This window comes from Cetorhinus maximus, chromosome 28 (genome assembly GCF_964194155.1).
Source record: "Cetorhinus maximus chromosome 28, sCetMax3.hap1.1, whole genome shotgun sequence".
Lineage (NCBI taxonomy): Eukaryota > Metazoa > Chordata > Chondrichthyes > Lamniformes > Cetorhinidae > Cetorhinus > Cetorhinus maximus.
In genome coordinates this window covers 7528009-7544010 of record NC_135906.1, presented here as the reverse complement: position 1 = coordinate 7544010, position 16002 = coordinate 7528009, and the positions used below count along the sequence as shown (strand labels likewise).

Here is a 16002-nt window from a genome sequence, read left to right as displayed (position 1 = left end):
CGGCAAAAGTACAAACACTTTCCACCTCCAACCTCACCGCGCTCTGGATAGCCACGCACCAGTTGATTGGTGTCAGGTAAACCTGCCGGCTCTCGGTAGAGCTCAGGCTGTCATACTGCACCAGTTCTTATGTTTCAAGGAGGTTGCTGAGATGGGAAAGGAATCAAAGGAAACCAATTGGACACAAGTATTTTAAGTTCAAATTGATTCAGAATGCTTTGGCTAAGTGCCTTACCCGGAAATGTCCCGTGCACTTGCTGCAGGTTACCCAGGATCTTCTGACCCAGTAGATGAATCAACCGAGTTACCACCTACAATTCAGAAATAGTTTAACAAAATAATGAAAGCATTAGCCATACAAAGGTCTTCAGAATTCTGGAAACTAGAGTTGCATCAACCCTAAACTCTCCCTATCGAACAGTTTATGTGATCCAGCTACTCCCTATCCATAAACATTGCAACAGCATCTTCTGTAATGGCTTTCAATCCCTGCTCTGAAGTATCATCTCCAGTGTCTTTCAGGGATCCACCTTTTTCCCCCTCCTCTTTCTCATCTACCTGCTATCCCTCAGTGACATCCCCTGAAGACACGGGATTAAGTTTCCACAAAATACCCAGCTTTACCACTTGATCACCTCTCTTGGCCATTCCATTGATTCTGCGCTGTGCCCAACACAGTCCTGAATGAGGTGACCTATTCAACATCCCATATCTTATCTCTCACAAAGAGCTTCAGAGTTTCATCTCTACATCTTCCTTCTCCACTCAGACTTCAGCCCCTCTGCCTCATGCATCTCTTTGCCACCTCCAGTCTGGACGATTCCAACATTCTCCTTGGTAGCCTCTCAGCCCTCACAAGCTCCAGGTTGTCTAAAATCCTGCTGTATGTACACAGCTCCACAATAAGTCCCTCACCCAACACCCCTATCCCTCACTGATCTACCCTTCCCCACCCACTCCCATCTAACATTTGACATTTTAAATTCTTGTTCTCATCTTTAAATCCCTCCATAGTCTTGCCCTGCCCCATTGCTGCAAGCTCTTTCAGGCCTACATCCCCAGCACTCCATTCCTGGCATTAGGACAGGTGACCAAAAGCTTGGTCAAAGGAGTAGGTTTTAAGGAGTGTCTTAAAGGAGGGGAGAAAGAGGTAAAGAGAAAGAGATGGATAGGGAGGAAATTCCAAAGATTAGGGGGTAAATGGCTGAAGGTACAGCTACCAACGGTGGGTTGAAGGAAGACAGAGATGCACAGGGGAACAGAATTGGAGCAACACAACGACTTTGAAGAATTGCACAGAGAATTGGAGGAGGCTGCAGAAATAAGGAGGAGCAAGGCCATAGAGACAAAAGGGGGATTTTGAATTTGAGGGACTGGTGTACTTACAGCCAATACACGTCTGCGAGCACTGGGGTAGTGGGTGAATGGATATAGAGATATGGATCTATTTGGCTGTGGTAATTGATTCCCAAGCTAGACATGTGGGATTAAAACTGAGTTATTGCTAGATTAACAGGTTTGGCACCTCAAAGTCACCTCAAACCCCAAAAGGACCCCGTATATCTCCTCCCCACCCAAAGATGGTCGTCATTAGACTACTGACAAACTGTACTCCCTTACTATCTGAATAGAAGGTGTCAGAAGGTATCTCCTTATGAGCAACATTTTGAATAACATAATTCACTATAAAGTGTGAATGCATCACTACCATCTTCCTGAACACGGCAAGATAAAGACCAACCGCAAACAATGGTTCCACTGGTAGAGATTCAAGGTTTCTAGCAGCCTTTCTGCAACCCAATCATACTGGGTACCAGCCCCAGGATATATGAGTATATGTTCTGATATTTAGCCCCTAGGTAATATCTTCCAGCAACTACTGTCCTAAATCTCTAAGTTTCCTCACTAACCATATGATAAACACTCCGTGTGGTCAGAAGGACCCAATACTAGACAGCAAGGTGTACAGTTCACCTTAGATGCGCTGGGAGTTCACCTCCAATGCTGAGCACCAAATTTATTCATTACTAATAATTTATTCTGAGTCCTCAAAGGTATCGCAAAGAAGCTTGCTTCCTGTGAGGAGGATTTCCCCTTCAAGGAGCAACAGGACTCCTCCTTCCCGAAGGATGTTTCTGCTTTTTGCCAAGAACTCAACCTACATCTTGGGCCGTGACCTCGCAAATGGACTGAAAAATACCACGGACTTATGAAACATGTATGTGGCTAACTGGGCACAATAGTGAACTCCATTGGGACTTAGCTGTCATTGAAAAGTAATGAGAAACCACAGCGCCCTTCAATCTACCTGCAGGCCCAGGACTACAAATATAAATCAGCATTTAAGACAGGCATCCCGAGTATCAACCAATCAACAAGTTTGAGGTCTTGAATTTTGAAAAGCAATATTAGTGCACATGTAGGAACACATAGAATTAGAAGGAGTAGGCCATTTGGCCCCTCAAGCCTACTCCATCATTAGATATTATGATGGCTGATCTGATTGTGGTCTCAACTCCACTTTTCTGTCTGCCCCACATAATCCTCAACTCCCTTGTCTATCAGAAATCTGTCCAACTCAGCCTTGAATACATCCAATGACCCAGCCTCCACTGCTTTCTGGGGGAAGAGAACTCCACAGGCTAACAACCCCCTGAGAGAAAAACTTTCTCCTCATCTCTGTTTTAAAAGGGAGGCCTCTTATTTTTAAACTGTATCCCCTAGTTCAAGTGACCCCCCCACCCATATATCTTCAGTTACCCAACCGTTCATGACAGGGGCTTGAGCACACTAGATGAGTCCAGCAGTACAGTATCACCCATTAAACTGGAGCACCCTTCAGGAATGAAGGAGACAGATAATCTGACGCCATCCTTTATGAGGCCATCAACATAGCAAAAACATCAGGATGGGTTTTGGTGGTAAGCTTTACTCCTTTTTGAAGGTCTCCCACCTAACCTTGTGACCTTGCAGCTGAAGTACGTTCCCCAGTAAAGTGGGTATGCACTCCCACACAATTGTTAAGGCTGCAGGAGGAACAAGGTTAAAACAGAAACTGATGAAAACAATGTAATGGCTTTCCCGGCAACCTTATGCGATGTTCTCTTGAGTAGCGTGAAATCCAGCCTATTTCTTTCCAATTGCTCCAAGGGTCTGCAAAATATCCAAGCGCCAGGACAACCCAAAGAACGCAGTCACTGGCATTAGCCAGATACCCTGGTAGCTTCTGTTCTCACTGGTAAGGAATCAAAGCAGCAACCTGCCTTCAATTCCTCGGTGGTGGAACTGGTGAGGCAACCACTCTCTGATGTTCTGTGCCATTGTGCCTAGATTTCTAAATAACTCTCCATTTCAAAGAGCTACGCACACAGCTGAGACAAGAGGATATTTGGAACTCTCCTAAAAGGAGCGAGATAGTCAGCAGCTTGATGTACTTTGAAGTAACATGTGCTCTATAAAGAAAGCCAGTCTGAATTTTGACACCCACCTGAGGATACCTTCTCTTGATATTATTCAGTGTTCCCTCAGGTAACTTGGCCAGTTCAGAGTCACGAACTGCATGCATTGTGGTGGCTCGGGGCTGGTGCGTTAGGGCTTCAACCTGAAATGAAAAAAAGCAGCTTAGCTGTGAAATGATTTTTAAATTCCAAACAGATGGAAAACCCTTTGGTCCATCCAGCTTTGTCTTAACACAATTGCAATACCTTGTGCATCATAACAGACGCACTTCACACCCAGCGCAATAACCAGGCGAGCTCACTGGGATTTATTCAGTCTTAGTAAAGCACATGAAATGTGATTACCATGGTGCATAACCAGTTTCTTCAAAATGGTTTTCAAAACTTTTATCCAGTAGCACAGGAGAAGTAAAACTATTTATATTTCCATTAGTTAGCCCATCAAACCTCGGCACTTCTGGCTGAAGACTGCTGCAAATGCTTCTGCCTTATCTTTTGCACTGATGTGCTGGGCTCCCCCATCATTGAGGATGAGGATATTTGTGGAGCCTTCTCCTCCGGTGAGTTGTTTAACTGTCCACCACCATTCACGACTGGATGTGGCAGGGCTGCAGAGCTTAGATCTGATCCGTTGTTTGTGGGATCACTTAGCTTTGCTCTAAATAAAAGGCCATTCGCTTCCCAAAGGATCGATGTGCTGCACATCAAATTCAAATCTGATGCAGCCTCGTTTCTTGCATGAATAGCATACAGTGCTTCAAATCTTTCGGTAAATTTATATTTGGGAGACAACTGGGCTTCCCTTCCTGGTCAGAATCAACATGGAGGGGCAGGGCATTGAAGCAGAATCCTCGCTTTTGCAGCCTCTTGAATTGGGAGTATTTTCACTACACTCTGATTGCTGCTCTCATTTGTCCCACTGTGTGGGCTTGGTGTTCACATGCAGAGCCCCAGAAGTGAATGGCGTTGGGGGGGTGGCGGGGGAGATGGCAAGAGTCATGCTAGAGGCTTCCCATCATCCACCAGCTCAACTGCTCATTGTTCAGCCAGGGATGCTAAGAAGTGAATGATAATTTCGCACGATTGTCAGGTTTAGGAAATCCTGATCCGCTCAACCATTTTAGCAGAGAGAGACCGCTGCCTTTATGACTCCTACATTGATTTAGCGACCCCCCTCCCTCCCCCACCCCCCAGCAAAACCAGAATACAGGCAATCTTTTTGTAGGGTGGGAAGAGAACTAATTACCACTCCAATCAGATCTCCACGTCCATATTCTCCTACGAGTTCTTTCTTGCCATTGGCCTTTCGGATCACTGACCGCAGCCGCCCATTTAGGACGATATAGGTGCAGTCTGATCGGTCTGCCTGCCTGTAAATTAAAGCAAAGGTGTCATAGAGAATCAGCCAGCCGTGGATTTCAAAGGCAACTGCTCTGCCTTGATCTGGAATGAGCGCTGGTTATTGTTCAGATTCATATCTCACTTGTGGTGGGATAACTTCTCAGAAGGTACAGTTACGGCACATCTGGTTAAGTTACACTGCGGACGCCACACTGGTACTCCTCACCAACAACTCCTGCTATCTGCTTTTGCAAATGAAGGGGCCATTTCTTTTGAATCAGTGGTTCTCAAATTGAGATCGACGGGCCCATGGGGGTCCATTCAGGCTTTGTAGGGAGTCCGTGAAACAACTTGAGCAGGACCCATTGCTGAGGCTAAGCCCATCTCGAATGTGCTGCTGGAAATAATTTTGCTTCTCTGCACCTGGAACAAAGTTGTGATCCCGCATACCGCCAGTGCCCCGATGGCAAAAATGCCGCATACCAGGCAGTGTGCCAGCAATATTCCAGCACACACAGGCTGGTAAACAGCAAAGGAGGGTGGTGATAAACTATGAAACACTCAGGAGCTGTGCAGTGAGTAGGTAGGGCAGTGGAGTATTACACAGGAACAGTGCCAGTGTTCTCAACAGGGTTCACCGAGCCTAACCCCACTCCAGACAAGAGCAAGGTGTGGTGATGTAGTCAACAGGAATGTTGCTGAACCAGTAGGATCACCTTTCAGCCAAAGGGAAGGTTCACCTCATCAATATAATACAATAAAAGCAAAATACTGCGGATGCTGGAAATCTGAAACCAAAACAAAAATAGCTGGAAAAACTCAGCAGGTCTGACAGCATCTGCGGAGAGGAACACAGTTAACGTTTCGAGTCCGTCTGGCTCTTCATCAGTTCTGAAGAAGAGTCATCCGGACTCGAAACGTTAACTGTGTTCCTCTCCGCAGATGCTGTCAGACCTGCTGAGTTTTTCCAGCTATTTTTGTTTCACCTCATCAATGTTCACTGATGAAATTTACATTCAGGATGCAAATGTGCAAGGGGTTTATAACCGAATTTAGATGGTGGGGGTTGGAGTGGGGTAGGTGTCGGGGAGGAGGAATCCATCATTACTAACTTATTTGGAAAGGCATCCTCAATCAAGAATGTTTGAGAACCACTGTTTTAAATCACTAACTGGCCCACAATAATGAATGAATTCGACACACACGTTATGGAGCAGTCACTATGGTATCTAAATTCAGGTGGGCACTGATGGCTGAGAGGGTGGGGGGAGGTGGGAGCGGGGGAATGAAAAACTGAAGGACACACAATCAGATCTGATCCCTACAGAGGTATTGAGAAAATAAATACTCTTAACAAATTTGGGGTATTAAGTAGGAAAATGGCATTTGATGTCAGAGACTGAGAGGATACAGTGCACTTACAGAGGACAGCAAGCTGCAAACTTAGTGTCCGGGAGAGGAGAGACAGGTTTTTAAATATAATTCTTTGACATGATTTTTCCTGTTATGTTTGGTGGTATCAGTTCCATAGATTCTAATGATCCTTGGACATTATCTTTATCAGTCTACAGAATATGCAAACTTATTGGTGGCCTTGTACTGGACTTACACAAAGAGCACCAGCTACTGACAATTTTAAAATCTCAAGTCAATACCTGAAGGAATGAGATTTTGAGAGTTAATTTTCAGTGCCAGCTTAGCAGTAATTAGCACCCATCATGTTATTAAAAGGGTACTTATGCTTGCAATAACAAGTCTTATTTTGCTGTGGGGAGTTTAGTTCATATCGATCGCACAAAATCAGCAACTTACTCTTATTCAATATGAGCACGACAGAGAGTTTGCATTTTCATGAACCTAATGGATAGGATCTGGGCAGCAATGTACGGATTTTTGACTTTAACCCTAATCTGCCCGGCACTCGAAGTAGCTGTAGTGCCTGTTCATAAATAAGGGCAAGTGCCATTTGTTATTTTGACAGAAAAGTCTAGTCCCACGGAATTCTATGTAAAAGATATGCACCAAAGCAAGGCACTGCAGGTTTGCAGGGAGTTCGAGACAGCGCATCCAAATTACTGGTGCTGCCTTACCTGTACAGGGCGCGGCCTGCTTCCACTGCCATCCAGTCGATCGCAAAATCCATCTGGCGTACAAATGGGGACATTCTTACAGCCACAGTGTGTGCAGCACTGAGCACCACATTGGGCTGTTCACGCATTATTCTGTAAAACAAACACATGGTAAAAATCAGGCACTGCGCTACTCTTACTACTAGTAACGCTCAGTTATCCCAGCTTACTGGATTGAATAGTAACGCTGCCCAGGATCCACTGCAGTGTGCCTCATCTCTGGACAGTTATCACACGGAAATAATGTGGCTTCGAAACTGAACGCAAAATTACAGGCAGATGTGAATACAGTGCGTTTCGTCAAGCTGCAGATCACTAAAATGACAAATCCGCCCAATGAACTCATGAACGATGGATGCACTGGCAAGGGGCTTAAAGAAAGTGTTAAAGAATATTCAGTCAGGTGGCGCTGCTAATGGCGGAAATGCACAAGAAACTTGAGTGCGGCGAATGGAGAATTTGGGGGTGTCAGGTAGGGAGGGAGGGTTGTTGAGCTGGAGGAGGATAAAAAGAGAGAGAGGCAAGGGGCAAGGGCATGAAGGAAATTGCACAAAGATGGAGAATTTTAAACCTGAGGCCCGGGGGAGTCAATGAGGAAAGGGTGACAGATAATCAGGGCCCAGGTGAGAGGCCCTTCTTCACGTTTCCTCGATGACCTGTAATGTATCTCACCATTCTGAAATTAATATACCGTCACTCAGTAGCAAATATGGCAATGCTTCCCAAACGTTTTAATGAGGAGACCCCATTTTAATGCCTCAGACTTCGTGTGACCCCCAGAGTGAAAATTTGAAGGATGAGAGACGTTGGGAGGCTTCGGTTGTTGAGCCTCAGCAGTTAGATGGGGCATTAGTAGTTGACATGGTGGCGGGGTAGGGGGGGGAATGAGATAAAGGAGTTGAGCATGGTGGGGGGAGTTGACGAAATAGCAGCGTTTCTCCAAAAGAAAACAAACACCTACCTATTCAAAGCCACTTTCTGCAGCAATTGGGCCACAGAGAGCAGTCTATTAGGCCACATCCATCAAAAAAGCAAGCATTAAAAGGGACCTTGTAGCTGTCAGAAATCAGTCCGCACTCCACAGCAGCCATTGCTGTCTTGGAGATCACGACCCTGCTTGGTGGGGTGGGGGGAAGGGGGTGGGTTCATGACCCATAGTTTGGGAATCCCTGGATTATTATTTGATGAGCTTTCAATTGCGACTGCATCACAAATATTTACGCTCTCTACGTGCTTGAAGAGATTAAGAACTCAGAGGCTATGATGTTTGAGCTGTTCTCCCCTAGCGTGCTGAAGGGTACAATGGCTATTTTAACAAGGCGCGAGAATGAGGGCAGAGAAGAGGAGAGAGGGAACATATAGATACACCAGAGGGGGAATGGGTAAAATAACCTGCAAACGGCTAAATAGAAAACATTTGGTGATATAATAGATGGTGAAAAATGTAGATATATATTTATATATGTATAAAATAGGACAACAGTTACACAAAAGGGTGGGAAATATCTCCATTTAAATCCTAATTTAGCAACTATTCCCATCAGCAGCATATTTTAGCGATAACCAGCGTGTAACGGGACTAAGACCTCATATTCAATATTTTAATATATATATTGTCATAGCTACTTTCTAAAATTTTAAAACTGGACCTTTTAAAATGACTGAAGCTATGTCTGGTTGTGACCCTCGAACAATAAGAGCTATTTGGCAGCATGGCAGCACCTTGCGCTTGGTTATCTCTGAAGCTGCACTAACAACCCCCGTGGGCTGCGGAGGCAAAATTCTGACGGAATTATACAAAGGTCATCTACATTTCATTAGCCAGGCCAGGCCACCGTAATGTACTAGGACAAAGAACCCTGCAACTTTCCATTCAAATTCTTAATGGTTGGAACATTAACAATCTCAGGAATACAGACAAAGGAATATACACCCTTTGTCAAAGCCAAAGTGGAGAGGTGCGAGTAATGTGACATGACCCTCTAGCTGGGAGAATGATTTATACTCTTTTGCTGTACTGCAAAGCAGTCTGCCACCTTCCATCTACCAAGCAGTAGCATAGAACAAGGGCTCTGTCCAGGTTTGACTGCCTGACCTCCAACTACACTGTTTCTACTGGAACTTCTGAACTCCCATGTCATCACCTACAAGACTGATTCATCTCTGCATGCCCATCTCATTATGGAAGTCAACTCTACTGGAAAAGAGAATTATCCAGCATCAGTTCAGCCTGCTAACCTGTGAAGGAATTCACCATTGGACGTTTGATCCTGGAATCTGGGCTCACATGAAACAATAATTCTTTATTCTGTGGCTTGGCCCTGTAAATATTTCTTTCTCTATCGCTCGTTTATTGTATGAATGGACAGGTGGCTACGCAGCGACACCCCCTCCCACGTCTTATGTGTGTGCAAATAAACTAACCCTCTGAGCTCACTCCATTTCGAGTCTGCTGTGGGGTAATTACTGGAATTGTGACACACCAAAACTGAGGGGGTGGGAAATACCCCACTGCTTATAAAGAGGGAAATCAAAATTGAAACATCTTTCTGTTTACGGACGGGTGGTGAGAGAAGAAATCGGGGCTGTTTTAAGTAAACCCCCTCCTGTCCGCAACAAGAGGCTATCAATCAGTACTGCATGTGCGTATTAGAGTTCGCAAGGACAGAGCCCATCATTCGCTCAACATTCATGCGAGGGGCATGAAGCCCGATCCTCCCCAGTCCCACCACTACTTTAAAGAGGCTTCTTTAGTTGGAGAGGTACAAGTATGGTGTGAGCCTGCTGGCTAGAGAATTCTACAGTCAAACCTACTAGCCAAGAATAGCTCGCACAACAGGACAACTGGCAATTCAACTAGCCCTACTACTTGAGAGAGTTGCTTATAATAAAAAAGGTGGAAACTATTTACTGAAGCTGAGTTACGAGGATAGTTATTCCAATCAGCTGCACTGAGGAGCTGCTCAATTCCCTCTGCCCACGATTTCCTACCCGGCTACAGTTTGTGGACTGGGGTGCATGTGTTTTCCTGTCCCATACTCCCAAATTAGGTGAACTCTCAGTACAAGGTGGGGCCCTCACAAGGAGCTAGGGACCTTTATTTAAACCCCTGATTTTGCCATATTCAATGCACCCAGCCTTTGGGAAGGTGTATCCCCAGTAACATGAATCAAGCCCACCTTGCCCTGGGATCAGAATACCTACAGCCATGCTGAGCAGCTGACAATACCTGCTCTTCCTGTAACCTGTGAGGAACAACAACACATGGCAGAGAAGTTTCCCATTCCCAGAAACCCTGCATATAGCTCAGGACACAAAACAGTGAGAGGCAACGCGAGTGCACGACTAGTCAAATGCCAACGTCTGGCAACACTCACTCATAGAAATCAGATTTGGAGATCTTGAGGAAGATGCAGTCACGGTTTGCTTTGACGGTAAAGATCAGCGGCTCCCCAGTCAGGACAGCGAGCTGGCCCACCATTTCTCCAGGGTGAGTCACAAATAGGCACACATCGTCTTCCTTGTCAATCATGCGTTGATAAACATGCAGGCAGCCGGACAGCACGAAATGCAAACTGACATCCTGCATTCGGGAGAGATGACAACATACTTCACCATGCTGCCCAGAGGGGCTGAGGCAACACCCTACAATACAGCTGGTACTACACAACAGGCATTTCGTAATCAACAGGAAGACAATTAGAGATATCGTAAACTCCTTCACTCTTTAAAAACCCGACTGACAATGTGTCAACATGCTGAAGTCTGAATTAATATCTGTGCAGCATGGAAACTAACTCCAAGATTGATAAATGTCTCAACCGTGGCTCAGCAAGTAGCACTCTTGCCTTGGCAACAGGAAGTTGTGGGTTCAAGCCCCACTCCAGATGCTCAAGCCTGTAATCCAGGCTGACTCTCCAGTACTGGAGGAGTGCTGCAACAGTCTTTTGACTGAGGCCTTCAATCCAGGCGCCATCTGCCCTCGCCATAAAAGGTTCCTCGACACTATTTAAAGAATAGTAGGGGAGCTCTCCCCAGGGTCCTCTCCGATATTTATCCCACGAGCAAACACAGCTCAAGTGGTCATTTATCTCATTGTTTGTGGGATCCTGCTGCGCACAAATTGGCTGTCGCATTTCCTGCATTACAAGGGGCTAAATTACAAAAATGTTCCATTGGCTGCACAGCACTTTTGAGATGTTCCCTGTTTGTGAAAGGCGCTGCATAAATACAAGTCTTTCTTTTCCTTCTTACAATGCTCCACCGCCCGTCGCTACCAGGGGATTCACTCACTCGGCACTGTAGACCCTCTGTGGTGTCATTGTACCCACCTGGTCTCCCTGACGGGCCAGCAGGCTTCCGGGTTTGGCGTAGTGCAAGGTTACACGGTTGTTAAGAAGCGATGGATCCTAGGACAGAAAGGGAAGATAACCATTAAACATAGTTGTTTAGATTAAGGTCAGTGTTGGAGAAGATTCAACTGCACTGTGACTAGGGCAGTGAAAGCAGAGGATGAGTATCTGGGTAGATGCACAGGGTGTTGTAGAGCTGGAAGAGTTTCGCCTCAGTGGTATACTGGTGTCAACCGATACATGAAAGCTCCACATTTCTGAACTATGCATTGGAGGTGACAACTGGGATGGGAGATGAGTCTAGTCTGGAGGTGGGAAGCCAAGAAAAGGTTGTCTTTAGGCTTGTGACATTAAGCATGAAGAAGCTTTGACTTGATGCAATAACAGCCATAGGATCAAGTGAAGAAGTAGCAGGGTAGAACCGGGCACTGGCATCACACACGTGACAACTGACCGTGTGCTTGAGAATCACGACACCAAACGAAAGTATGTAAATCATGAGAAGGAGAGCAAGGGTGGAATCCAGGGTGCACCAGAGGTGACTGCACGGAGAAACCATTTGAGAAGATGTAAAATGAATAGTATGAATCATAGGGTGGTTACAAGACATGATTCACTTTCAACAAATCCTTGCTGCTTTCTTTAATTAACCTACACTTGTCCAAGTGACTGTTAATTTTGTACCGGATTATCGTTCTAAAAGCTTTCCCTTCACTGAGGTTAAACTGACTGGCCTGTAGTTGCTGGGTTTATCCTTACAGCCTTTTTTGAACAATGGTGCAACATTTGCAATTCTCCAATCCACTGGCCCTAACCCCTGTACCTGAGGAGGATTAGGGATAGTACCTCCACAGATTGCACTCTTACCTCCCTCAGTATCAATGGATGCATCCCATCCAGTCCACCAACCTTTCTAATCCCTTCGCTTTACTCATTTTTAGCTGATCCAGTATCTCAGCTACCTCTTCTTTCACCATGACTTTGGCAGCAGCTTCTTCTTGGGTAAAGGCAGATGCAACGTACTCATTACTTCACTTCTGCCCTCTACCTCCATGCGTAAATCCCCTTTCTGGTCCCTAATCGGCCTTGTGGATCCTCTTTACAACCATTTTATTATTTATATGCCTATAGAAGACCTTTGGATTCCTTTCATGTTGGCTGCCACACTCTGCTCATCATATTTCCTTTCACATTTCCCCTCCGAACTTTCTATATTCAGCCTGGTTCTTACTTGGATTATCAAAGTAACATACACCCCCTTTTTCTTCATCTTCCTCTCTATCTCTTCCATCATCCAGGGAGCTCTAGCTTTGCTTGTCCTACATTTCCCCCTTGATTGTAGCTGAAATATCTCCTCTTTAGAAGCAGCTCATTGTTCCATTACATCTTTGCCTATCTTTTATTGCAATTTACCAGGACAGGTCCATTCTCAATCCACTTAATTGAAGGAGGGCCAATTTCAGTACTTTTACTCTGTAATGCTCCTTGTCCTTTTCCATAGTTAATCTAAACTCTATGATACTATTATCACTGCTCCCTAAATGATCCCCTACTGACACTTAGCTCACTTCATTCCCCAGATCCAAGAATGCCTCCTTCCTTGTGGGCCAGAAGTCAAGAAAATTCTCCTGATCACACTTCATAAACACTTCCCCATCTACCCTTTACAGTATTGTGCCAGTCTAAATTAGGATAATTAAAACTCCCATTATCAATACCTTTCAGTACAAGTACATCTCTGTAATTTCCCTGCAAATCTGCTTCTCTATACCTTTCCCACTCGTTGATGGCCTATAGAATCCACCCAGTAGGAAAGGTACTTCCATTGTTTGTTCACTCTAACCAAATAGATTCTGCCCTTGGTGCCTCTAGGAAATCCTCTTGGTCTCCAGCACTGTATTATTAGTGCTGCCACCCCTCTTCCTTTCTCTCCTTCCCCATCTTTCCTGAACAGCTTGTAGCCAGGAGCATTTAGTACTCGGTCGAATCCTTTTTTGGAGCCAGGTCTTTGTTATCGCCACAACATCGTGTTCGGGTGTGGAGTGGAACCAGGAATGAGCTGTGGCAGGGACGTGAACTTGTGCAGGAGAGATGCTCAAGGCTGTCAGATTGGCCTGGAGATTTGGGGGTGGCAGTGGGGAAATTGTTTCGAGGCTAGAGGGAGAGGGGGAGAAATCAGAGGCCAGAAGGCGGGATGGAAGAGTTTAGAGACTGGAGGGGGAGAGAGAGGTGAGAGTTTACGCCCTGAGACTGGAGGTGGGAGGGCAGGGTTTAGATCCTGAGATTGGGAAGTGGGGACAGTTTTAGTCCCTGAGGCCTGGGGGTGGGTGGGTAGAAGGTATAGACCCTGAAGACGAAAATGAATTAAGAAGCAATGGGTGTCAGATGGTGCTCACAAGCAAGTGTAGTGGAACAATTTATTTTGGGGCGTAGCCTCGAGCGCACTGTAGGGGGGTGGGGTAGCCTCGAGTGCACTGTGGTGGGGGGGGTAGCCTCGAGCGCACTGTGTGGGGGGGTGGGGTAGCCTCGAGCGCACTGTGGGGTGGGGTAGCCTCGAGCGCACCGTGTGGGGGGGGTGGGGTAGCCTCGAGCGCACTGTGGGGTGGGGTAGCCTCGAGCGCACTGTGGAGGGGGTGGGGTAGCCTCGAGTGCACTGTGGGGGGGGTGGGGTAGCCTCGAGCGCACTGTGGGGGGGGTGGGGTAGCCTCGAGCGCACTGTGGGGTGGGGTGGGGTAGCCTCGAGCGCACTGTGGGGTGGGGTGGGGTAGCCTCGAGTGCACTGTGGGGTGGGGGTGGGGTAGCCTCGAGCGCACTGTGGGGGGGGGGGTGGGGTAGCCTCGAATGCACTGTGGGGTGGGGTGGGGGTGGGGTAGCCTCGAGCGCACTGTGGGGGGGGGTGGGGTAGCCTCGAGTGCACTGGGGGGGAGGGTAGGTTCAAGCGCGCTATCAAGTTTGATGTCAAATTCTTTCCAAATCAGAATCTTGATGTCAAATTGTAATTGAGCGCATTGAGCACAACTGAACACAAAACTGTTACGATTTTCAGGTAGAGGACATTCTGATTCACATACACGTAACACAAACATCTAGAGAGGTGCAAACTCCCAACAGGTAACAAAGTAAAAACCTCAATCCGCATCAGCTTCAGGAGCTCCTGCTTTGCCTCCTCGAAAATAGTTCCGACGTGTTTGACCTGAGTTGCTCCATAGACTTCATCCGTCTCATCCTCGGGGTAAAGGTACACACACGATGGATGCTCCTCTACTGTCACAGATTTACGCTCCCTGGTCTCTTGTGGTGCTGACTGGGGCAGACAAGCAAGACATTGATTCAGGCAAGGCAGGATTGTAACATAGCACTTATGTCCCCTCACACCCGCCTTCTCCTGTCCCTCAGGGCCTCCCAGCAGGGCGCGTCATTCTCTGCAATCTGCTCCCACTCCTTGGTTAGAGCTGATAGCGAGAAACCCTTAAGGAGGCACAGAATGGCTTGGTCGCCCACTACTCACTACTTCAGCAAAGTGACACCCCCCCCTCCCCGAAAAGGTATTGCCACGCTGCACAGTTTCAGCACATTTTGTAACACCAAGCAATTAATCTACAATGAAATAAAAACCAGGAAATCGCTGGAAAAATTCAGCAGGTCGGGTGGCATCTGTGGAGAGAGAAACAGAGTTAATGTTTCGGGTCTGTATGACTCTTCTTCAGAGCTCCGAAGAATCGTATGGACTCGAAATGTTAACTGTTTCTCTCTCCACTGAGGCCGTCAGACCTGCTGAGGTTTTCAAGAATTTTCTATTTTTTATTTCAGATCCCCAGCATCTGCAGTATTTTGCTTTAATCTAAAATGAAAATGGGTTGGCACTTAAACATTTACAGAAATGTCTTATTTTAAGAGCAGTTCACAATCTCTCCACCCACAGAGTTTATCTAATGGATAGTTGAACTAGACAGACCAGGGCAGTAATAGGGGGATAAAAGCAAAATACTGCGGATGCTGCAGATCTGAAACAAGAGGAGAAGACGATGGAAAAACTCAGCAGGTCTGACAGCGTCTGTGGAGAGAGAAACAGAGATAATGTTTCGAGTCCGTATGACCCCTCTTTCTTTGAAGGGGGGTCATACAGACTCGAAAGATTAATTCTGTTTCTCTCTCCACAGACGCTGTTAGACCTGCTGAGTTTTTCCGGCCCTTTCTGTTTATGTTACAATAACAGAGGGACTTCATTCAGAATTCTTGGACCAGGCGGAAGGTAGTGTCAGACAGGGCTCGAGCCATGTGATGCAGTGGCTTTCACTGCAAATGCCCATGTGGACACTGGGGAATGGCAGCCTCAGCTGTGATGCCAACATGGTCTGGGGTGGGGTACAACTTGCCAACTCGTTGCCCCAGGCTGTTACGTAAATAGTGACCAGTTGGATGAAGTCCGAGAGGGTAACTGCTTTCTGTATGAAACTGTAACCTAGTTAAAAGCAAATGATGTGTAAAACAACACAACAGGGAGGCAAAGAAGCCATGTGTGGAAAACCGACAAAAACAAAATTAGAGCACAAAACAAGGATGTCTAAGCCTAGCTCAGGGGCGCGCTGTGAACCTTGTTTGATGTGTAGGCAGCGAAAGGGACTCTGTTTGCTAAGAGCTCCTGTTTCTTCAGTATGTGGCCAGGTGCAAGGTTGGAGAAGTATGTGTCCAGCAAGATGAGATCCACAAGTTTCCAGGAGG

General features: G+C 46.4%; 1 protein-coding gene across 12 annotated transcripts in view; it reads right to left on the bottom strand.

The window, feature by feature from the left end:
* The window catches only part of pnpla6 (patatin-like phospholipase domain containing 6), a 167476-nt gene that overhangs the window by 68120 nt on the left and 83354 nt on the right, over positions 1–16002 (bottom strand). For all 12 annotated transcript variants that reach the window (XM_078531125.1, XM_078531129.1, XM_078531126.1 and 9 more), the window contains 7 exons: positions 14408–14584; positions 11260–11337; positions 10306–10511; positions 6890–7021; positions 4705–4828; positions 3488–3601; positions 236–311 (listed from right to left, as the gene is read on the bottom strand). In XM_078531125.1, coding sequence (XP_078387251.1) covers positions 236–311; positions 3488–3601; positions 4705–4828; positions 6890–7021; positions 10306–10511; positions 11260–11337; positions 14408–14584 — 907 coding nt within the window. The remainder of the gene's footprint in view (positions 1–235; positions 312–3487; positions 3602–4704; positions 4829–6889; positions 7022–10305; positions 10512–11259; positions 11338–14407; positions 14585–16002) is intronic.